This window comes from Schistocerca americana, chromosome 6, assembly GCF_021461395.2.
Source record: "Schistocerca americana isolate TAMUIC-IGC-003095 chromosome 6, iqSchAmer2.1, whole genome shotgun sequence".
Lineage (NCBI taxonomy): Eukaryota > Metazoa > Arthropoda > Insecta > Orthoptera > Acrididae > Schistocerca > Schistocerca americana.
Window position 1 is genome coordinate 182,780,797 of NC_060124.1, and position 25,862 is coordinate 182,806,658.

Genomic DNA, 25,862 nt, shown 5'->3' on the forward strand with positions numbered 1-25,862 from the left:
CATTGTGAATTGTGCAAATAACCTAAATTGAGGAAGCAGTGAAGGAAACAAAAGAAAAATTTGGAGTAGGTATTAAAATCCATGGAGAAGAAATGAAAACTTTGAGGTTCGCCGGTGACATTGTAATTCTGTCAGAGACAGCAAAGGACTTGGAAGAGCAGTTGAACGGAATGGACAGTGTCTTGAAAGGAGGGTATAAGATGAACATCAACAAAAGCAAAACAAGGATAATGGAATGTTGTCGAATTAAGTCGGGTGATGCTGAGGGTATTAGATTAGGAAATGAGACACTTAAAGTAGTAAAGGAGTTTTGCTTTTTGGGGAGCAAAATAACTGATGATGGTCGAAGTAGAGAGGACATAAAATGTAGACTGGCAATGGGAAGGAAAGCGTTTCTGAAGAAGAGAAATTTGTTAACATCGAGTATAGATTTAAATGTCAGGAAGTCGTTTCTGAAAGTATTTGTATGGAGTGTAGCCATGTATGGAAGTGAAACATGGAGGATAAATAGTTTGGACAAGAAGAGAATAGAAGCTTTCGAAATGTGGTGCTACAGAAGAATGCTGAAGATTAGATGGGTTGATCACATAACTAATGAGGAGGTATTGAATGGAATTGGGGAGAAGAGGAGCTTGTGGCACAACTTGACTAGAAGAAGGGATCGGTTGGTAGGACATGAGACATCGAGGGATCACCAGTTTAGTATTGGAGGGCAGCGTGGAGGGTAAAAATCGTAGAGGGAGACCAAGAGATGAATACACTAAGCAGATTCAGAAGGATGTAGGTTGTAGTAGTTATTAGGAGATGAAGAAGCTTGCACTGGATAGAGTAGCATGGAGAGCTGCATCAAACAACAACAACAACTCAAAAAAATTAAACTCACTGCATGGTGAGCAAAAACGTGTCTTCTGCGTGCAACAAACCTGAGAAAAGTGTTCTTGTAAGGTAGCTACGTGTAAGATTTAGTGGACTAAACAAAATACAGTCAAATACAAAATCAGTGCACATTGGCCAGAGAAGAACAAAACCATCTGAAATATTAATGTTTCATTTCTGAGTAGATCTACTGTACCTGTTCTAAGTTGTAGTTTAGAAATATCATTTTTGATACTTTTTAGCTTGAAAGACGGTATCGTCTGTCATTGTTTGCGCTTGCTCTGAAAATCTGCGCTCACATGGAACGGAAAGCTCTGGTTCTTTCAGTTTATCCAGGTCCCATCTCCTTAAATTCCCACCTTTTTGCAGTTTCTTCAGTTTTAATCTACAGTTCATAACCAATAGATTGTAGTCAGAGACGACATCTGCCCCTGGAAATATCTTACAATTTAAAACCTGGTTCCCAAATCTCTGTCTTACCATTATATAATCTATCTGATACCTTTTAGTATCTCCGGGGTTCTTCCATGTATAGAACCTTCTTTTATGATTCTTGAACCAAGTGTTAGCTATGATTAAGTTGTGCTCTGTGCAGAATTCTACCAGGCGGCTTCCTTTTTCATTTCTTCCCCCCAATCCATATTCACCTACTACGTTTCCTTCTCTCCCTTTTCCTACTACCGAATTCCAGTTACCCATGACTATTAAATTTTCTTCTCCCTTCACTATCCGAATAATTTCTTTTATTTAATCATACATTTCTTCAATTTCTTCGTCATCTGCAGAGCTAGTTGGCATATAAACTTGTACTACTATGGTAGGGGTGGGCTTCGTTTCTAATCTTGGCCACAATAATGCGTTCCCTATGCTGTTTGTAGTAGCTTACCCGCACTCCTATTTTTTATTCATTATTAAAACCTACTCCTGCATTACCCCTATTTGATTTTGTATTTATAACCCTGTATTCGCCTAACCAAAAGTCTTGTTCCTCCTGCCACCGAACTTCGCTAATTCCCACTATATCTAACTTTAACCTATCCATTTCCCTTTTTAAATTTTCCAACCTACCTGCCCGCACGCTCCGATCCGTTGAACGCCAGTTTTCTTTCTCCTGATAACGACGTCCTCCTGAGTAGTCCTCGCCCAGAGATCCGAATGGGGTACTATTTTACCTCCGGAATATTTTACCCAAGAGGACGCCATCATCATTTATCCATACAGTAAAGCTGCATGTCCTCGGGAAAAATTACGGCCGTAGTTTCCCCTTGCTTTCAGCCGTTCGCAGTACCAGCACAGCAAGGCCGTTTTGGTTAGTGTTCCAAGGCCAGATCAGTCAATCATCCAGACTGTTGCCCCTGCAACTACTGAAAATGCTGCTGCCCCTCTTCACGAACCACGTTTGTCTGGCCTCTCAACAGATACCCCTTAGTTTTGGTTGCACCTACGGTACGGCTATGTGTATCGCTGAGGCACGCAAGCTCCCCACCAACGGCAAGGTCCATGGTTGATGGGATTCTTTTTTTTTTTTTTTTTTTTTTTTTTAGTATGTTTATTCTCGAACACATAAATAAATAAACTTTTTTTGAGTATGTTTATTTATTTATGTGTTCGAGAATAATTATCTGATTTATGTATCTATATTTTGTGTGTTGTAAATGTGCTGTGTTTGGTTATTACACAATATAGGCATCTTAACATTTGTGTATCACAGATAATTCTCAGACAAATCAACAATGGTACTTTGATACTTTTGTTTTTGACTTTCAGATAATGTGATAAAAAATTGCTTTTCAACAGCAACTTAACTTTATAATTATCTGATTTCCTCGGGAAGTTTGTAATAAAATGATAATATATCTCCTTGCTGTGAGTACTTGTTGGAACTCCATATACGTGTATATCGAACAAACTTCCTTAACAAGAACTGTAAGTGGTGTAGAACCAGTTCTGCCGTGATATAGGTATCACAAAGGTATTATACTGTATGAATTGTTTTAAATTTTAGTTTGGATTTTATACTTCAAGGAAACATACCGAAAACAATGGAATATGATATAATGTGCAGGCCTATACAATTACGAAACAGCCGGCCGGTGTGGCCGAGCGGTTCTAGCGCTACAGTCTGGAACCGCGTGACTGCTACGGTCGCAGGTTCGAATCCTGCCTCGGGCATGGATGTGTGTGATGTCCTTAGGTTAGTTGGGTTTAAGTAGTTCTAAGTTGTAGGGGACTGATGACCACAGCAGTTAAGTCCCATAGTGCTCAGAGCCATTTGAACCAATTACGAAACACAAACGGTTTCACTGTTATTGCACTGTCTCATTTGTTTCGAAACAGTTATGTGTTTCAATTTGCCCATGTCTAATGCGGTTGATGGTGCCAGCACTGATGCAAGCAGGCTTCCCCTGACACTTATCTCCCCTCCGCAGCCCTACCGCGGTGGAATGTCCGTTCCCAACAGCCACCGCGCCAGTCGTCAACCCATCGTGGACAAACAGTAGACACCTTATCCTGTATGTCGTCCACGGCTGTGCGAAAGCAGAAGCCACACATGAAGGTAAAGATTTACTCGTCGCTCGTAATCAAAACTGATATAACTTTATGTCCTGGAACGTATAATGAAGTTCCTAACTACAACAATTACGTACACTTATCGCTCAGGAAGGAAACACTAAGATGTAGTGTGAAGTACAACACAGTAACACTGCAGTCAACAATGGCTACCGTACACATTATTGTCGGCTGGAAGTAAAATTGTAGCCAAAAATAAATGAATACTACAGGCCGAAGACTTCCGACGTGTACTGATTCAGCTTCCTTATATTCATCTATGGGAAACGGGACGACCGATAGTACCACCTTCACCCGTTGTTTTTCAGATTTCTTAATTTAGTGCGACAGATTTCGCCGCTACACCGACTCAGGACTTGGTAGCTGACAGGTTAGCTTTTTGTCTTTAACACACTGAAGACGGAGCCTAAAATCTGTGTCAATTTGCTCATAAGCTCGATATTTCTTTCGCAATACTGAGCATTGCGCAAAAATGTCTGTCTGAGAGCCGTATTGACGATTTGCTCAATATATTGAAGATCACTGCAGAATTTTGAAAATATTGACCCTCGCTCAATACGTTGCGCAATGTACCGTGTAAGAGTGATATTGGCGCAATACACGGCAGTACTGGAGGGAGTGAAATCCGACAAGTATACGGACAGCATCTTTTCTGTGTACACAAGGTCTAACGAAGTTCACCAATTCGTTCAGATTCCTCCATCGCTCGTTCTTAAAATATTGCGATAGGCATCTGGCTCTGCTGCAAACTGCCTTTGCATGATAATATGGCCGGGTGCAGCAGCACGTAGTGATAGCAATCACAAAACCTTCATCCAACGCCGATACGTTCGCTACGAAGACAGCAGACTTCCTTCTAACTGTCGCGACCCGGGCATAAGCATTGCGAAGTAGTATTGTGCCGTTCTTGGCCTCGCATTATACTGACACATTACCGCGCGTTAAATATTGAGCGTCTGAGGGCTCCTAGCCTAATACCGAACTGTGAAATGAGGTTATGAGATACCGTCCGTTATACAAAAAGTCAGAACATGGTATTAAAATAAAGGAACTAGCAAAGTAAAGTAAATTAACAGCCAAAGCAAATTCCATAAAGGGTATTATTGATAAATTTTGTGTCCTAACCTAGTAAGAAACGAAACAATATTTCAAAACATCGACATTTATTTGCCAGCAAAATATATAACGGAATACATAGAGCGTGTTTGCCTTTTCCATTATTTTTTTTTTCATCCTTCAATAGAGCTAACAGCTTCACTCGAACAAATTTGTTTAATGAAAATTGCTTCATCAGTTTATGTTATTTGTACGCAGCGTAGGCATCAGCTCTGTTTAGTTACTGTAATACGTAATTCGTGTTTCGCTTTCAGATATCTAGCCTCTCTTGTGGAAGAACACTCAGTGTAAAGATATGCAATTCGTGATCGAACATCTGCACTGTGTCACGGAAACAAAGGAAAATAATAAAATCAAGATTAATAGGACACAAAACCATAAAACCCACTACTATACCACGAGTCAGCGCGGCGAAAATAGGCTAAGTTCCGATGTTGGGAGAAGACGGCGCCGTACAGACTTCCTTCTCGAGAAACCTTGACGCCAACGTGCCGTGACTATATGTCTAGCTACCTTGGTGCCGTGATGTGACGGTTAGTTCGGCCTGTGTGAATGCCGCCACTTGAAATGCGTTGTAGAATGTTTTGACGTGACACGACGGCTAATTTGAACTAGCAATGTTATTGACGTTCTCCCTTGAGTGCTCAATAATATTATTAGTTATATTGTCAATAAATCGGACTATAAAAACGCCTCTGCTGTGATAATTGCTCTATGTTATGGCAACAGAAAAATGGCGGTTGGCGAAAAATTGGTTCAGGGAGCGTCAAAGATTTCTCACAAAAACTTGCGAGAACTGATATTGAATGAAAAAAAGAGTATCATAACTTTTTTTGTGTTGATGAAACGTTACTGGAAATGGTTCTCCGCCATACGTGGTCATCCCCGTACATAGGCACTTGACCCCCTCCCCCCCCCTTCCCGGATAAATCACTGGTCTGTCATTAACATTATCTAAAAACAAAATACTGCAATGAGAGACGCAATTCCACCAAGTCAGCGCTTGTGTCTTACGCTACGATACCTTGATACTGGCAATTCCTGGGAAGGTGCGAAATTTACAAGTGCAGTTTCATCTTACATTATTTGAGACATACACTGACGGGAAAAAAATCGCAACACCAAGAAGGAGGTGTGCGACGTATACAAAAATTGGTAGGCGTGTTCTCAATGAATTAGAGCGAGGTCGGGTAATACGGCTACAAGAAGCTGGATGTTATTTCAGAAATACTTGGCAGGAATGTAGCCACTGAAAGCGATCCCAGCCGCATTGGTCACGAGAATGTACGATCGCAAGATGGACGGATTCCGGATGGCCATATTACACTATCTAGAGGGAAGACTAACGAGTTCGACGTATGACTGGCGCATCGTACTCCATCTGCAGCAGCAGCTGACACCACAGAACAGCTCCAAGCCGATCGCCCTGCAGCGTGCATCCCACTGACCCCAAACCACCGCCATGTACGACTTCAGTGGTGCCAAGCGAGAGCTCATTGGAGGGCATTGTGGGAGTGTCACGTGTTTTCTGATGAAAGCTGGTTCTGCCTCGGTGCCAGTGATGGCCGTGTGTTGGTTAGGAGGAGGGCAATTGAGGGCCTGCAGCCAATATGTCTGCGTACTAGACACCCAGTACCTACAGCTCGAGTTATCGTCTGGGGTGCGATTTCATATGACAGCAGGAGCACTTCGTGGTTATCCCACCTACCCTGACTGCAAATTTGTACGTAAGTCTGGTAATTCGACCTGCTGTGCTGCCATTCATAAACAGCATTCCAGTGGGTGTTTTCAAGCAGGATAACGCTCGCCCACATATTGCTGTTGTAACTCAACTTTCATTCATATTTATTTACGTACTGCACGAATATGTAGTAAAAAATTGGGGTTCCTACTTTTAAAAAAACGCAGTTGATATCCGTTTGACCTATGGCAGCGCCATCTAGCGGGCCAACCACAGCGCCATCTGGTTTCCACCTTCAAGCTAGACGAGTTTCGTTCTTTGTAGTTTTTTCGTTTGATGCTTATTTCGTGAGATATTTGGCCCGGTCACTGTCAATGGACCACCCTGTAGAGTGTCAATATGCTGCCTTGGTCTGCTCGATTACCAGATCTCCAATCGATCGAGCACATACAAGACATCATTAAACAACTCTAGCCTCATCCACAACCAGCATTAACCGCCCTATGTTGATCGACCAAGTGGAACAGACATAACTTAATTTAACCTAATCTAACCTAACAACTCTGTGCCTCAGAATGACATCCGGCACCTGTACAACACAATGCGCGCACATTTGTATGCCTGTTTCAACATTTTAGCGGTTACACCAGTTATTAATGAATGAGCATTTAACATTTTCAGTAGCTTATTCCGTCCTAATGATATTGCCTTACTGGCCAAAGACTTCGCAGAGCTCCAAAACTTAGTTACAGATCTTGCATCGCAATGTCAGCTGGTTGGCTTGAACATGAACCTTTCCAAAACAAAAGTAATGTCCAACAAACGGGTCCCAGCTGGAGATGTGAAAGTCAAGGACAGTCTACTAGAAGAGGTCAGTGAATATGTCTACCTTGGCCAGATTGTAAATATGAAGGGAGACATAAGGCCAGAAATCTATCGACGCATCAAGCTTGGCTGGCAAGCATTTGAGAAGAATTCAAAAGTATTCAGATCAAAAATGCCAGTAAATCTGAAGAAAGCAGTATGTGATCAATGCATTCTTCCTGTGATGACGTATGGCTGTGAGACATGGACACTGAACCCATTTACAAAAGGGAAACTTAGTACAGCACAGAGAGCCATGGAGAGATCAATGCTGGGCTATACAAGAAAGGATAGAAAAAGGGCAGATGACATCCGGTCTGTGACGAAGGTTAATGACATCTTAGAGACAGTAGGTTCCTTGAAATGGCAGTGGGCTGGCCACATCGCAAGAAGAAAAGACAACAGATGGACGAAGCTAGTACTGGAGTGGAGTCCGAGAGAGCACCGGAGGCCTAGAGGAACACCACCAGACAGATGGGACAAAGACATCAAGAAGATCGCTGGTAACACCTGGCAGAGAACTGCCCAAGACCGTCCCACTTGGAGGAGACTGCTGAAAGCCTACCTGAATCCACGACTCGAAGAGGCCACATCATTTAATGATTGAATTGGCTGCTGCTGCTGATGATGATGATGATGATGATCCCGTCCTTACAGTAAGCTGTGGTCGTGCAATGTTAATCATTTAAATATGTTACCTAGACAAATGTATTCACGAAATTTCATTACTCTACATTAATTATTTTTTGGTGCTGCGATATTTTTGCCGTCAGTGTAATTATTGAAACATGCACTGAAGGATTTTATTCGAGTAGGTAATGTACAATTTTATTCATAATTTTGTATTAATTAATTTTTAAAGCATCTTCCTTCATGGCTATTCCCTATATTTTCTATACAATCAGTCATATGATTCATCGTCCGTAACACTTCTGTTTTTGTATTCACCTGCCCTAACATCGCACAGTGCCGGCAGTGATTTATATATTGCGATGCACACTAATGATATTGTTCTTTCATTTCTTTTGAACTGATCTTCCAGACAGCAACAAACCTAACCTGTTAAGGATATTATCAACACTGCCCACAGATGTCACAATATTCATTTATTCATTCATCAAAAAAATATTTCCAGATGGGACATAGACCAAACACAAAACAAAACAGTAAAAATACAGTATTATTTTAGTAGATACATAAATTTTAGCTTTATCCACAAAAGAGCTTGCACTACTTACAGTAGCTGCAATGTCTTGATTCAAGTTTCTTGTATCTCAAATGTTCTAAAAATTCTGCTACTGAATCTAATAACAGTGCGATTAAGGTTATACAGAAGAGTGACAAGGACGTTATGATTTTTACCTTACATGGAAGACTGTTGTAAATTTGTATACCACTCTTTATTGTGGAAGTTTTGTAGGCTGACGTCGTTATTGACTGTATGATGCTCATGGATGTTAAAATTTTCATTTATGTCTTTCAGGTTCTTTCTAATATACTTACAGGGAAGTGGGAGAATTGACGACTTTTGAAAGAGGGGCTCTCAAGAGTCTGTTTGTCAAGCATGTTGCATTGCTCTTACAGTTCTATTCTGGGTTAGGAAAAAGAATGAACTAGGTGGTGTATTACCACAGAATATAATTCCGTACAATAGGATGCTATAGAATTGAGCAAAACGTGCTAAAACTTGCTTTAACAGAGAGTAACCGTAAACATATTTTATTTAGTGTTCCATTTATTTCGTTTATAAGTGTATACCATTTCAAGTTATTTTGAAGCCATATGCCTAAAAACTTTGTTTCCAGAGAAGATTAAATGTTTTTGGAGTTTATTGTTTCACTGGTGTTACATGCATCACCTTTTATGAGAAATTTAGGATTATTTTTTTGTGTTTATCAACAGTTATTTCCTTCAAACCATCTGTTTAGCTGCACAGTGGCTTTATTTACAGCTGCTTGTAGCCGAGTGAGGTGTTTCCTGTAATAAGGATGCTTTTGTCATCTGAAAAAAAAAGTGTTTGTTTGTGACTCAGTATTTAGGTCTAAATCGTTTATAGAAGAAAGAGGATTGGCCCACGAATGGATCCCTGAGGGATTCCTTTTTTTAAATTATTATTATTAGAATAATTCCTAGGAGGAAGTTATTGTCCTTTACACGAGATTATGGAATAGGAGGCAAACTTTTGCAAGCAATTAAAGGTCTTTACATTGATAGTCAGGCACCAGCTAGAGTTGACAGTAAGTTGAGTTCATGGTTCAGAGTAGTTTCAGGGGTAAGACAAGGCTGCAACCTGTCTCCACTGTTGCTCATATTATTTATGGATCATATGTTGAAAACAATAGACTGGCTGGGTGAGACTAAGATATGTGAACACAAAATAAGCAGTCTCGCATATGCGGATGACTTACTTGTGTTGGCAGATTCGATTGAAAGTTTGCAAAGTAATACTTCAGAGCTAGATCAGAAATGTAAAGACTATGGTATGAAGATTAGCATCTCCAAAACGAAAGTAATATCAGTGGGAAAGAGATATAAACGGATTGAGTGCCAAATGGGAGGAACAAAGTTGGAACAGGTGGACAGTTTCAAGTACTTAGGATGCATATTCTCAGAGGATGGCTACATAGTGAAAGAACTGGAAGCGAGGTGTAGCAAAGCTAATGCAGTGAGCACTCAGCTACGATCTACTCTCTTCTGCAAGAAGGAAGTCAGTACCAAGATTAAGTTATCTGTGCACCGTTCAATCTTTCGACCAACTTTGTTGTATGGGAGCGAAAGCTGGGTGGATTCAGGTTACCTTATCAATAAGGTTGAGGTTACGGATATGAAAGTAGCTAGGATGATTGCAGGTACTAGTAGATGGGAACAATGGCAGGAGGGTGTCCACAATGAGGAAATCAAAGAAAAACTGGGAATGAACTCTATAGATGTAGCAGTCAGGGCGAACAGGCTTAGATGGTGGGGTCATGTTATACACATGGGAGAAGCAAGGTTACCCAAGAGACTCATGGGTTCAGCAGTGGAGGGTAGGAGGAGTCGGGGTAGACCAAGGAGAAGGTACCTAGATGCGGTTAAGAATGATTTTGAAGTAATAGGCTTAACACCAGAAGAGGCACAAATGTTAGCACTGAATAGGGGATCATGGAGGAATTTTGTACGGGGGACTATGCTCTAGACTGAATGCTGAAAGGCATAATCAGTCTTAAATGATGATGATGATATTATTAGAATTTCTGCATCTGAGAAACTGTTTTATTTGTATTTTCTGTTTCCTATTTGTCAAATACTATGTGAGCCATTTTAGTGCAATGCCTCTAATGTCGTATACTTGGAGCTTGTCCAACAGTTTATAGTGGTCTAGTATGTCAAAAGCTTTGCTTAAGTCTAAAAAATGCCAGTGGCACTTTGTTTCTTGTCCATTGGTTACAAGACATTCTGTATAAAATAATAGGTGGCACTAGTTGTTGATTTATTTTTCCTAAATCCATGCTGTGTATCAGTGAGAATTTTGTTTTTCACTAGCCTATTATACCGGGTGATCAAAAAGTCAGTATAAATTTGAAAACTTAATAACACGGAATAATGTAAGTAGAGAGGTAAAAATTGACACACATGCTTGGAATGACATGGGGTTTTATTAGAACAACAAAAAAAAACGAAGTTCACAAAATGTCCGACAGATGGCGCTGGACAGCAAAACGTCAGTGACTGCGCATGACAATCGTATATAAAAGGAGCTGTAATGAGAGAGAGAATCAGATGTGCCAGTAGTCGCAGCTTGTTGACGTTACCTGAAAAGGCGCTTTTAGTGAAGCTGCATTATCAGAATGGGGAATGTGCTAGTTCAGCGTTACGATCCTATCGCCATAGGAAGGAGATTCGAACGGGTAAAGGTCCGTTGACAAATGCAGCTGTGGCGAGAATGATTTCGAAGTTCGAAGCCATGGGTTGTTTACACGATAGACCCCGTAGTGGCCGACCGAGGACAAGGCGTAATGCTGCTGAGACAGTTTAGGAAGAAATGGAGACTGCAGCAGGTTCGTCTATGCACGGGAAGTCAGCGCTCGTGCAGTCGCACGTCGCACCGGCATTCCACACACTACTGTTTGGTTGGCACTTAGGCGTACCCTCCGATGTTACCCGTACAAAATCCATCGCCATCATGAACTATTTATTACCTTGCGATTTAGTGAAGCGGAGGGCATTTGCGGTGTGGCCGTTTCAAAAGATGGCGGAAGATGACGATTGGTTGAGTAACGTGTTATGGACCAACGAAGCTCATTTCACGCTCCGAGGGTCTGTCAACGCCCACGACTGCAGAATTTGTGCTACCGAAAATCCTAGAACTGTCGTGGAAACTCCATTGCACGACGAGAAAGTCACGGTATGGGTTGGATTTACCACATCTACCGTTATCGGGCCTTTTTTCTTCGAGGAAATGCGTGATTCTGGTTTTGTAACTGCTAACGTGACGGGTGAGAGGTACGCCGATATGTTACAGAATCAAATCATCCCCAGCCTGGCTGATAAACACCTGCTGGAACGTACGATGTTTATGCAGGATGGCGCTCCACCTCATATTGCTAGACGCGTGAAAGATCTCTTGCGCGCGTCGATTGGTGATGATCGTGTGCTCAGCCGCCACTTTCGTCATGCTTAGCCTCCCAGGTCCCCACACCTCAGTCCGTGCGATTATTGACCTTGGGGTTACCTGAAGTCACAAGTGAATCGTGATAGACCAACATCTCTAGGGATGCTGAAAGACAACATCCGACACCAATGCCTCACCATAACTCCGGACATGCTTTACAGTGCTGTTCACAACATTATTCCTCGACTACAGCTATTGTTGAGGAATGATGGTGGACATATTGAGCATTTCCTGTAAAGAACATCATCTTTGCTTTGTCTTACTTTGTTACGCTAATTATTGCTATTCTGATCAGATTATGCGTAATTATTGCTATTCTGATCAGATGAAACGCCATCTGTCGGACATTTTTTGAACTTTTGTTTCTTTTTTTTAGTTCTAATAAAACCCCATGTCATTCCAAGCATGTGTGTCAATTTGTACCTCTCTATCTACATTATTCCGTGATTTATTCAGTTTTCAAATTTATACTGACTTTTTGATCACCTGGTACATTAGGTGTTCTATGATTTTACTAAAGCCTGATAATAAGACAATTGGTCTATAGTTTTCTATATTTGATTTGTCTCCTTTATTATGAATAGGGACCACTTTAGCAATTTTTAAACGGTCTGTAAATGTACCTGTCAGAAAAGATAAACAGACTTTATTTGCAGGAGGCAGTGAAATGTTTGTAATACATTGTTTTATGATGCAGTCAGGAATACCATCAATTCCTGATGACAGTTTCTTAATGGTTGATGCAGCATGGATGATTTCATCTGGAGTTGTTCCATAAACGTAGATTGAAGAGGAGCATGACTGCACATTGGTTTTCTGTTTCCTTTTAGTATCTGTTTAGTCACTGACAATAAAATATTTGTTATATGTGCATAGGAGCACTTGAAAAGATTTGCGATGTGTTGGGGATGAGTTACACTCTTGTTCTCACTGTCCAGAGTCGTATTTTACCTTTTAGGGCACGCTTTATTACTCTCCATACTGCTTAGCTTTTATTTGCTGACTCTGTTATGAACTTATTAATGGCCATTCTTTTTGCCTGGCGTGTCACTCTTTTGTAGATTTGAAGATATTTCCGAGTGTAGTTGTTCGGAAGTAGGGGTATATTATTGTTTTTCCCATATCGAAGTAATTATCTTTTCCTCGCAGTTGAGATCTGGATACCTGTTATCCATTTCTTTGCCTTTGGAGTTGTACCGCTTAATACTAGTGTTTCGAGAGAGAATGGAAATTCAAAGTAACCACTGAAGATGAAGATGCTAGAGAATTTCTCGAACTTTTTGATCGTCTCATGCATTTGGAGAAGTTATTCCCGCCTTTCACTTGATAATAGGAAATTGAATGTTTCTATATGTACTAAAATTTCTTGCTGTTACAGCTGTTTTGTAGTTCTGGGTGGGCAGCAAGTAGCTTTGGAGAGTGACAACTTGAGCTTCATGATCACTAATGCTTGTACTTCACAAATATCTGATCCAGAGCAGTGGCAGTATTTTTTGTGATTCTTGTTGGGGATTTTATAGTCTGTTTTAGGTGAAAGTATCTGTAAAGTTGAGCAGTACACCTTTTCTTTCGTTGGTTCCAAGAAAATCATTGTTACAGCCCCCACACAGCATTATTGATTTCTAGTCTGGATTGAGCCTGTTTAGCACGTATTCAAGCTTACTTAGGAATGACCCAAAATTTCCATTTGGGGAGCGATAAATACATACTACAACTGTATTTGTCTCACATACTTCCGTTAGTACCAGCTCAATGTCTCTTTCTACATTGAGATGCCGAAAACATATTACTGCATTTATGTTTCAGACATTGCTTGCTGAAAATTACGGTTCCTCCATTTTTATGACTGTTTGTAAAGAAATAAGTCGCAAGTGTGTACACTGATACAGAGAGACAATTTGGTCAATATTTAACCAGTGCTCTGTAAAGCACAGAATACCGATAAGGTGGAGTTCTGTATTTAGTAAAGTTTCTACATGTAAAATTTTTCTTTGTTATTAACTGACTATTTTGATGGCAAACAGGAAGAATTTTGTTGCTGCAGTTTATTTTATTTCCAGTACTGAATCAATGCGCAAAGAAGTGGGATACGGAAGTAGTAAGGAATGACGAGATACGTTTGAAGTTCTCTAACGCTATAGAAACAGCAATAAGGAATAGCGCAGTAGACAGTACAGTTGAAGAGGAATGGACAGCTCTAAAAAGGGCCATCACAGAAGTTGCGAAGGAAAACATAGGTACAAAGAAGGTAGCTGCGAAGAAACCATGGGTAACAGAAGAAATACTTCAGTTGATTGATGAAAGGAGGAAGTACAAACATGTTCCGGGAAAATCAGGAATACAGAAATACAAGTCGCTGAGGAATGAAATAAATAGGAAGTGCAGGGAAGCTAAGACGAAATGGCTGCAGGAAAAATGTGAAGACATCGAAAAAGATATGATTGTCGGAAGGACAGACTCAGCATACAGGAAAGTCAAAACCACCTTTGGTGACATTAAAAGCAACGGTGGTAACATTAAGAGTGCAACGGGAATTCCACTTTTAAATGCAGAGGAGAGAGCAGATAGGTGGAAAGAATACATTAAAAGCCTCTATGAAGGTGAAGATTTCGTTTGACATCGTCACTGTAAATGTGAACTAATTTACATGTGTACATGTCCAACTGTTGCTGGTCATTAGATTACAGTCGTTTTCAACGAATGGAATTCTAAACAGGAAACAAAATAGCTTCATACATCGAAAACACTGCTGAGCTTAAACTTTCTTAAACATGCACATTAGAAAAGATAAATATTCCCCTCTTGCAACTGAAAAGAGAAACTTTATAAGATAAAAAAAATTTATTTGATTAAACAGGTATCTCTCTTTTGCCTCTTCTTCTGTCCCCCACCCCCCTCCCCCAACGTGTAAAATCGCAAGATATTTCATTAACACTCAGTGCTCCTCACCCCATAGTCAACCAAGATACCTAAAGAAGAGCACCAGCCGGCCGGAGTGGCCGTGCGGTTCTGGGCGCTGCAGTCTGGAACCGAGCGATCACTACGGTCGCAGGTTCGAATCCTGCCTCGGGCATGGATGTGTGTGATGTCCTTAGGTTAGTTAGGTTTAATTAGTTCTAAGTTTTAGGCGACTGATGACCTCAGCAGTTAAGTCGCATAGTGCTCAGAGCCATTTGAACCATTTGAAGGGCACCAATATGTTCACAGTTTCTTGTAAAAGCAACGTAACTTCCTCAGATTTACAAATAAGGTAAAGAAGCACGAATTCTATTGCTGCTGGACCATGAAGTTGTTTTTGTATGTCAATCCTTAAAACAGGTGGAAATTTAAGTTCAGGATTACACTGTTTGCTAATAAGTGTAATGAATTGCACAATTAATTGATTGCAGAAATCTCTCAGAACAATGTGAGTTGGTCAACTACCGCCAATAGTTTCACATTTTCCTGTGTCAGAGAGGGAGACATCGCCATTATGAGTATGCCTGCAACAGACCAGGCGTTCGGCGTGCCTACCTGACGTGACGTCACGAACAAGCGCCGAGGCCTTCCTTTGAGTCGGTGTTGCTGTGACCCAGCCGGATGGCTAGAGGTGCTGCAGACGGAGGCGCGAGCGGGCGCCTGGTTACGTGGCGGTAGGCGGAAGTTTCGAGTAAGCTGAAAGGCGAGTCCGTTGTCCCCTCCCCTCCCCGCCGGCCGCGTGTCCTTGCATGCCCCAGCTGACGCGCAGCGCTGCTCGCACCTCGGAGTCAGTCGCGATGGAGCTGCGGGCATCGGCAGCTGGCGCTCTGGCCGCGGCCGCGTTGGCTTCCGTGGTGGCCCTGTGGTGGTGTGGGTTTGTAGGTCCGCCCTCGCCCAGGCACGAGCCGGCTTCCTGGGACGCCGACCGGCTGTTCCGCAAGCTAGACGCCGACCGCAATGGACTGCTCGACAGGCTCGAGTTTGGGAATTTTCCAGACGCCATCGCCGAAGTAAGACTTCACTTGTTTATACCCCACCACTAACACGCCGTACTGCGTAGGTCTAGACAGCGGCTGTCAAATAGGGAGGGGGAGCGTGCGCGTACTGACGTTTATTGGTGATTTACACGCGTGAAATGGAATATTTTGAAATGTGGAAGGAATTACTGCTTGTAACAGCTGTGACGTTGGGTACACTGTTCCTTTCGAGAAAAATAAGCAGGCGGGTTGTATTCGCATTTAACCCTTATATACTGCAGTACATAAGCATTAGGAATTTTTCACTGCTTATAATATTGCAAAATTTAGACACAAGATAGGAAAAATTCACACAAATTCTAATCGGCGACATGTTGAGCTCACCGAGGTTATACGTCAAAGTCCGATTCAGTTTTCGGCTCTATCTCAGCAAGGTGTTTCCATGTTTGTTCAGTCGTCTTTATTGTTGACTTACAATACTCATTCCTGGTAAGTGAAGGAAGATAGTCGCTAAGAAGATAGAAGTGCTAAATCTGAAACACATTCTTAATTCTAGATGAAACTTCGAAATGTTTGGAACCTTTCCGTTGAAAGTGCCGCATATAAAAAAGTTGCACAAGGCACAGTTCCCATTAGTTGTGCCAACACATAAGCAGCAGCTGGACCAGTAGTTAAATTTTTAAGCTGTACTAGTACGTAAGGACAAAACTCTGTTTAACGTTCTTACGAAAAATCCCTTGACCGATTTACTTAATGTTTTTACACGATAGCCGGCCGGTGTGGCCGAGCGGTTCTAAGCTCTTCAGTCTGGAACCGCGCGACCGCTACGGTCGCTTGTTCGAATCCTGCCTCGGGCATGGATGTGTGTGATGTCCTCGGGTTAGTTAGGTTTAAGTGGTTCTAAGGTCTAGCGGACTGATACCTCAGATGTTAAGTCCCGTAGAGCTCAGAGCCATTTTAACCATTTTTTACACGATACTCTCAACTACATATAGGAGTTCGTTAAAACCAACTGCGCGAAATTAATGGTCATCATCGTCATTTATTGTACATAACAGGCCATAAAGACCCATGACAGAAAGCAAAAGGAATATTACAAACTAGAAGAATACACTATTCAAAGATCAATAACACGATCAGTGACACAGGAAGTAGTATTGCCCTGATCACAGTTGCAGGTATTTCCGGCAGATGTTGTTCTACTTTCTCCTGTCCATTGCATCTTCCAGGGATGCTGTTGGTTCTACCTTCTGCAACGAACTCATCACCCTACCATTCCACCTAGTCCTTGGACGACCTCTTGGACGTCTTCCAGGCAGCTGGGAATTGAACACTCGGTTGGGGATAGATTCTTCAGCTCTTAAGACATGTCCCAACCACTGGAGTCGTCGTCCTCTGATGGTCGTACCAACGTCAGCTTTCCCAAAATGTTGGTATAAACCCTCTTTTTGCCTCCTTTCCCATCTTCCATTTTCTCTGTTGAATGTAGGTCCATAGCTCTTTTTGAGCACTTTCCTGTCAAATGCGCAAATCCACTCTTCAAGAATTTGTGAAATCGCTCATGTCACGCAGCCATATAAGAGAACCGGTTTTACCAGTGCCATGTAAAGTTTGATCTTGCTGTTTTGTGAAACCAAGGGTGACTTGAATGAGTTATTGAGACTAAAGTAGGCACGATTAGCATTAATTATTCTCTGTTGAATCGCTTTCTCAACCTCGCTTTTGTTAGATATAATCGATCCCAGGTACTTAAATTTCTTTACTCGTTCAAAATTGTGTCCATCTGTATTGATAGTGATAGGGAAATCCTGTCGACGTGAAATGATCGTATATTTGGTTTTCTCGTCGTTGACAACTAATCCCACTTTGCTTGCCTCTTTCATGAACCTAGTGGTGTCAGGCACTATCTGATTGAGTCTACCATAATCACCACATCATCGGCAAAGGCCAAGATTGTGTCAGTTCCAAACATATCCATCTCCCTGTCATTATCAATTTCATGTCATACCTTTTCCAATGCAATGTTGAGTAGCAAAGGATCTCCTGGTCTCAAACTGTGTTGAACAGTGAAAGGCTCTGACATTTTCTTTCCAAACCGTACTTGGCAGCTTGTATCTGTATAACATGCTTCATTCACTTTGATGTATTTTCTTGTGATGCCCAACTCCTGCATAATCCTCCATAATACTGTCTGATTAATGCTGTCACAGGCCTGTCAGAAACCTATAAATATGAGGTGTAGTTCTCTATCAAATTCACAGTACTTTCCCAATAGCTGTGTAGCGTAAAGATGTGATCTATGGTTGAGCGTCCTGCCATGAATCCACATAGTTATGGTCCTATGAACTCTTGTAGAGCAGGTTTCAGGCGACTAAGTAACAAGGAGATTAAGACTTCATAGCCTATCTCAAGTAGCGAGATTCCTCGATAATTGTCCACTTTTGTGGCATCTCCTTTTTTAAAAATTGGGCATACAATTGCTCTCTTCCGTTCAACCGGGATCTCCTCTGATGACCAGATTTTGACAGTAAGCTGTCTTAGTGTGTCCAGTAAAATCCCCTCCATTTCTAACTAGTTCTGCACTAATACCACTACCGCCTGGCACTTTATTGTTTTTGAGTGACTGTACAGTTGTTCTTATCTCTTCCTCTGTATTTAATTCCCATTCTTGTTCTATACTTCCTTCTGGAATTTCTATATTTAGCAATTTTCTGAAAAGCTTTCCAAACTGATCTGCTTGCTCCATAGGAGGTACCACATTCCCTCCTTCATCTGTTAGGATTAAAGTTTGCTGTTTATAATTGCCTCGAGTTAAACCTGCTGACTTGAAAAAGTAGTGTGGTGTGTTCTTAGATTCCTCAACTGCCATTAATAGTTTCTTCCCTTATTCTCTTTTCTTCCTTCTAATGAGCCTGTCAGTCATCTCACTTCTGAGAAGTTTGTATATCTTCTGATGGGTGATTTAACCACTATAATATCTTCTCCATTCTATCTTTAACAGCTGATTGGCATTCATCAAACCAAAATTTGTTTTTCGGTTTAGGTTGTCGTCCCAGTTCTTTCTATGCACTCTGGATTAACCTCTTCCTTCAATTGTGTCAATATTCCTTCTACATTATCCGGGGCCTCTGTTGGCAAAAGCGAGGCAGTGACTCTATCTTGGTACCACTGTCTTACCCGTTCATTTGAAAGTTTGTCTTTATCACGATGAACTATTCCTTCTCTTTTCCTGTGTCATTTTGTAGAGAGTTTTAGACAAATCTTCAAAACAGCTAAATAGTGGTCTGAATTCATATTAGCACCACAGTACATTTGTACTTGGCTCGATGCATCCACAATGCTTTCCATCCACCAATGCATGATCAATCTGGCTTTTCATTTTACCATTTGGCGATATCCATGTGGCTTTATGTATCTCTTTCTGTGGGAAGTAGGTGCTACTAATTATCATTCTTCTAAGATCAACTTTTCAGCCCAATTATGGGACGATATTCGTTTTCTTTTCCAATTTGTGCATTGAGATCACCCAGGACTAAACAGATCGAAAGTCATGGTAGTTTGTGAATAATGTCCTCCAAATCAGCATACAAGTTGTTCTTTATCTCATCATCCATGTCGTCTGATAGTGCATGACAGTTAACAAATTAATGGTGTGCTGTGAAAATGTGTGATTTAGGGTAAATGTACCAAAGAGTGCATAGTCACAAAGAGAGTGCAGCTTGTGTTCCTGACAGTTGACAAAGCAGATCAGCTGGCCACTGACACAGTTGTATTCAGAGTTGTATCAGAAACACCTCGTACAAGCTGAGTGAAGAAATCCTGTTTTTTCCGAAGTGAAAGGGTAAGAATCGCTTTCCAGCTTTCTTTTCTGGTACTCTCTTGCATACGTTATACACAGAATACACGAGCAGTAGCCTTTAATTCTGGATTGCGTTTTGAAAGGCTGGCTTGCAGTCTACCATAATGCATCCACATGTTTTGCCAATGTGACGTGTGCTGCCATCAGTTGACATCGTTGTTTCTGTAGGAAGGAGCGCGTATATAATGTCCCAAAAGTGCGTGTGTGTTCACTTTAGGGCACAACTGGAAATTTATACATTAAATACAAAAATTGGCCAGGAAGCTCATATAAACTGAAGAGCTCTCCAATGAGGCCAGACAAATGGAGAAAGCAAACAAAGGTTGCTGCTGCTATTAGTACAAATGAGTCTGCTATAAGCCACATGGGATTAGCTGACCGGTCTAAGGCGCTGTAGTCATGGACTGTGTGGCTGGTACTGGTGGAGGTTCGAGTCCTCCCTCGGGCATGGGTGTGTGTGTTTGTCCTTAGGATAATTTAGGTTAAGTAGTGTGTAAGCTTAGGGACTGATGACCTTAGCAGTTAAGTCCCATAAGATTTCACACACATTTGAACATTTTGGAGTCTGCTATAAGGAAAAGACTGAAAGCTGTGAGTAGAGAGCATAGATTTTGGTGTTGCCAGAAAACTGGCTGCAGTGCATTAAGTTTGGGAGATGGTGGCACCAACAGTGCTCTTCATTTGAAGGGTAATATTGCGTTCATTTGTGACATTTGCTAAATGCGTACTGTTTGTCATGTTTTGTTACCTAAACGCAGGTGAACGAAAGACTGCGCATTTTCTGTTGCCTGTATTTTTGAAAAGTTCAATGAAAGTATCACCTCTCTGCTGCTGTAGTTGTCTGAACATGTACGTTTTGTATTAATAAACATAAACCTTAAATGATTTTGTTTTCTTGTTGATAATAATCCAGGTTATTCCTTAACTAGGCACTCGTAGGTATGGTTCCCCTAGTTTTCTTTCTTTCTTTCTTTCTTGCAGTTAGTTTTAATAGACATTTAAACCATTGAGCCAGTTTTATCCCATTATGTATTCTTTCTCCTTCTACACAATTTTAAACAAAACTGATGACCTCAGATGTTAAGTCCCGTAGTGCTTAGAGCCAAAAAGGAAAGCTTTATTTATAGTTTACGGGCTTATGGTTACTGAATCTGAATTGTCTGAAACTTTGTAATCTAACCCATTTCCAGTTTAAAACTGTGCAAAATGCTGTCATTGAAGCCATGGTACTCATGGATCCAGTAGTAGGAGAGGTCTCTCATTCCCTGAATACGAATGATCCCACCCGATTTAACTATTTATTTAAAACTACTTCAGTACCCAATCAAGGTTTCATTGGCTGTTACAAAATTGGCTCAAGATCAGAGTGGTGGTGGGGGGGGGGGGGGGGGGTGAAGAGGAAATAGACAGAATGGGGGGGGGGGGCGGGGAGGCTGAATGTGGTGGACATTGGACATAGAGGGGGAGAGGGGGCGGAGGCAGAGATCAAGAATCAAGAAGTTTTATTCACCATCAATCCTTTTACAATGGAAATAAGCTTTGCCATTGAAGTATACTATAAGATGTAGTACTACATACATAATAAGGAAATATAAACTATTATCAGTAAGTTATCCTATACATAGCACAGTAATAATAAAACACATTCCAAGAAAATTTGTAAGGGCTATTGTCAGTAAGCTATACAATACAGTATGGACTGGATCATTTGCAGGACTGTAAAGACTAAACAGTTCATAATTACACAGGACTTAACTACAAAAGACATAATCACAGCACTTCATGATACAATGAACTACAGGAAAATTTGTCAAATGCTAAGACGCTCCTCACGCATCTCAGAGAACTTTAATGTCATGAAAAGGATAATCTGATAGGCAGCCAAACCAGTTAATTTTTTAAAAAAATTTAGATCCATAGACTGATGTAGATTGGTAATTTGTTGAAAATTTTGAGCGGGTGCACTTGGTGAGAATTTCTGGTTCTTGCTAACATGTGCCATTCTATATCTAAATTAGCCTTAACTCTGGTGTTGTGTTCAGGAAATTCTGAAATATTTTTAATAGAGAACACAGATACATAGATGCATAAATTTGTAATTGTGAATATTCTGAGCCTGGAATAAAGGAGGACAGCATTCCACACAAATTGTTTCACATATTGTGTATAAGACCCTTTTTTTGTATTTTTAAAATATTCTTGATGTGAGGGGAGAGTCCCCATACAATCACACCATATGACACATGCAACTGGGATATTCCAAAGTAGGTTACCCCAAAATAAACAAAGTTCACTATATCCCAGAGTTTCAAAATGGGTTATGACACCAGAGTTTTATTTATTTATTTTTTGTATACTCAACTGGTATGTTGCTCCTAATGGAGCTTGGAGTCAATGTAAATATCTAGAAGTTTTACTGACTTATTTTCTATTTCCTTTGACATTTCCATTAGGAGTCGTTGGGTTTTATTGGGATTATAAACGAGTTTATTAGCTGGAAACCAGTGGAAAGCACCGAGCGAGGTTATGCAGTGGTTAACACACTGGACTCGCATTCAAGAGGATGATGGTTCAAACCACATCTGGCCATTCTGATTTGGGTTTTCTGCAATTTCCCTAAATTGCTTCAGGTAAATGCTGGGATGGTTCCTTTGAAAGGGCACGGCCAGCTTCCTTCCACATCCATCCTCACCGGCACCAGAGTACATGGTTTCATGCCTCCTGCTTGGACTGCAGAACTGCAGGCATCATTTGAAACCCGCCAGATGAGCCTCAGGTGAGCTCCTTCCCTTGCGCACCCAATTCCTGAGGCCCCACTAGCAATCTTCGCAGACGACTCATCCCATGCTGTCAGTGGTATGCTACAACAGAGCATAACTGAGCACTGGCAGCCTTTGGGTTTCTTCTCCAAGAAGATCACAGAGAAGCAGTGCTCTTGGCCACCATTTTATATTGAACTGTTAGCAGCCTATGAAGTAGTTAGATACTTTAGATGCAAGGTGCAAGAACATGCCCTCACTGTATATCAGACTCTACATATCAGACTTTATCCAACTCCTCGACATTTTGTGCTGCTACCAGTTTGACAGAATTCACAGGTGAAGAGATGCTTTCCACTCTAGACAGGACATCAGCAGTGTCATTTTGTGAACCACTTATATGCAAGAAAATACCAGATATTTTATTTACAACCCATAGGAAATTACAAACGAGCATTCTGAATGACTATCAACAACTGGCTCGTGATTCATTGGGTTCAGTTTGTGGGGTAATAGGTGAGTTGTGGCCCCCTGAAAATATTCTAAGTTCAGAGTTGGTGTGGCCGCATAGGCCACTCGGCAAGCCGGGGTTTGTCAGCGACCACATGGTGCCATACATTAGCTGGAGCAAGAGGTGTAGCCCCAGCGCATGGTCCAGGCCAACCATGTGGCTGGGAATTGCATGTTAACGCTGTGTCGTGAAAGGCGCTGTGTGTTGATGAAGGAGATTTGTATGCCGGGAGTGCCAAACATGGGGGACTTTGTGAAAACATAATGGCAGACATTTCACAGTTCATGTAGAAATTAATAATAGCCAGAGGAATCATAATACCTCAAAAAGAAACATGTGAACTACCATTATTTGCACGATGATTCTGATGGTGTAAATAGATTTTCAATATCTTTGTTAGCTTAAAGTTTAGTATCTGACTGTAAATTATACAAGTAACAACCAGCAATGAATTTCTAAAATCTAAATGGTTCATCCAATTGTGTTCATCGACATGTCTTTAGAAAGCTATTAGTGTAAACCTAAATTAGTATGAATTACATGTATATACCTTGAATAGTACATGAGTTATTGGAGGTCAAAGTGGCCGATTACTACTGATCACGTCAGGCCACAAGCACTCCACAGCTACATGAAAAAATGGTAGCAGCAGGCTTATAAATATATTTATTCATCTATGCCTTTGTTTGTATCCAATATGTACTATTCATGATGAAATTGGTCGAATATTTACTGTGTTTTAGGAAGCACAGAGACATTAGGCTTCTGGCCTGCTCTTATTTCTATTCCTTTGATATATGTTTATTTCATTTGTTTATGGATTTAATAATGTGTGTTAGAGCATGGTTATGGTCCAGCTGTAGGAATATTTATTTAATTTCAAGTTATTTAAATGTAAATCCACTATTTCGTGTGTGTCTCAGTATGTTTGGGAGTGTGGGTTAGCTTGTAGAAATGGCGGGAGCGCTCTAGCCAATCACAGTGCTTGTTAATGGGGAGACTGGATGGAAGTGGGAAGGAGTGCTGGACAGGACAAGGGGTGCTGGATGGGAAGCAGGACGGTCAGTCGCAGGAAAGATTGGGACAGTGGAGCGTTTGCGCATGGTCGTGGGAAATAGAAATATTTCGTAGTGCCGACTTGTGCACTTGTGAGACTTCTGTGGCTTCTGCAGTGAACGTGTAGTATGCGTTTGGAAGTGAATATCTTGTGAGCTATGTTGTTGTTGTTCATAACTAATTATGTGAAGTAGGAATCTATTGTTTCCCTGTTATTCAACTTTTATTTAATTCGTGGACCATTGACACTAATAAGTGTTTGCAGTAATAAACGGCATTCTTAAAGGTATTGTTCTCATCATTTAAAATCATAAAAAATATTACCTGCAGATTTTATTTAATTGCACTCTTTCATTTATAAATTTCTTCATTACATTCAAAAGTCATAATTGCTGAGTGATAGGAACCTTCGACCATTCGATTCATGTGTATATTCATACTGTATACTGTACACTCAGCAGTATCTGGCTTGTAATGCGGCATCTACGTATCCCAGCCCCTAGACAATGAAACCAGCCAAAACTTTTCAACTCTGAGTCTGAGGGTATGTAGTTGAGGGCCACACACCATTTTTATTTTTGAAAGCCCGCAAGTTCCCGTCATTCATAATCTCAACAGTTACCAACAGCAGCATTCAATGCAGAAGCAAAAGTACACTGGAAGTTCACTTTTACCAATACATAACAAACAAGTACCTGCTGCGTTGGCATTGGAGACACTACCTTGAATAACAGTACACAATCATATCTGATGTGTTCATGGTGAAGGTTATCACCGTTAACATTTCACCATTGGTGTGTTAAAGATGGAGCATTCTCAATATAGACACTAGCAGAGATTCAGTTACTGTATGTTGTAGCAGGATGTACCACTTCGAAAGCTGTATAGAAATAAGTTGCAACAGTCACAATCCTATTTGGAAGATGCTTATAACGACGAACAGAAACTTGTAGATATTTACTAAATGGCACACTTCACTTTAAGATAATGATCTTTTATTGGTCAGCACAACAAGATACACAACTTATATCACATCTATTGTAATCTTGCTTGTTATTGCTATGTAATCCACTTCTGGTAACTGCAAACACAGCAGTGTCTGTGCTGGGGCAGGTAGAGGCACAGGTACTGACTACTGGAGAATGTGGTCTTCCCAGCATTGGTCATTCACAACATTGCCAGCAGATAGGTGTGGAGCGACCTGCCAGCTGTGGTCACCACACCACACCCCCTACAAGGAAAAAAAAAGTTTTTTCTGACATGAACTATGAATGTCTGTTGGGTCGAAGCAGAACCACACTTCCCTTCTGTAATGTGTTTCTGTTGTGGCTGGGTTGATTGGCTGGCGTTGTGAGGTGACTGCTGGAGTTGGATTGATGGTGGCTGGTCAGTTTCCAGGCAGGACACAATGCTCTGGATGGCGGCTGCAGTGTGGCGGACTGTGGCAGTGGCCACCGGTTTACCTGTCAGTTGACATGAGCCAGTACCAGCAGCTACACAATCCTAGCAAGTCCAGGTGATTGTGTGAGAATCGTGCCTCTGAGCTGTCAAAACTCACGAGTGGAGCTCGTACTTGCCATGTTACTTTGCACTTTTGACATGCAATGCAGTTCTGAGTCCTCGTATGGTAGTCCTATATGTTGGGCCTCACAAAATGTTGTGTTACTGGTACCCTCATAGCACAAATTGCCAGTTGGCTGAGACCCTGCAGAGAATAAAAAACCCACTGTTGGATAAGGACAGGTAGGCATGGCTGTTGTCAGCCTGCTGACTCGTCTCAGTGTATCAGCTCCTCAGTGCCTTGCAGTGGCATATGACGCAAGTGCAGAGCCACCCTGTCTTTAAACAGATCATCCAAATCCTTGTCATCATTTTGTGCCACTGCCAGTTTGGTGAAAGAGCAATGCTCTTGGCCACTGTATTACGCAGAACTGTTAGCAGCCTGTGAAGCAGTTACATACTTCAGATTCATGGTGGAAGAAC

At 41.3% G+C, this 25,862-nt stretch overlaps 1 protein-coding gene across 1 annotated transcript in view; it reads left to right on the forward strand.

Moving 5' to 3' along the window:
- Window positions 1-15,514: 15,514 nt before the first annotated feature.
- LOC124620037 (selenoprotein N-like) overlaps window positions 15,515-25,862 on the forward strand; it is a 153,181-nt gene continuing 142,833 nt past the window's right edge. Inside the window, exon 1 of the mRNA XM_047146703.1 lies at window positions 15,515-15,727. Within this exon, the coding sequence (XP_047002659.1) occupies window positions 15,515-15,727 (213 nt within the window). The remainder of the gene's footprint in view (window positions 15,728-25,862) is intronic.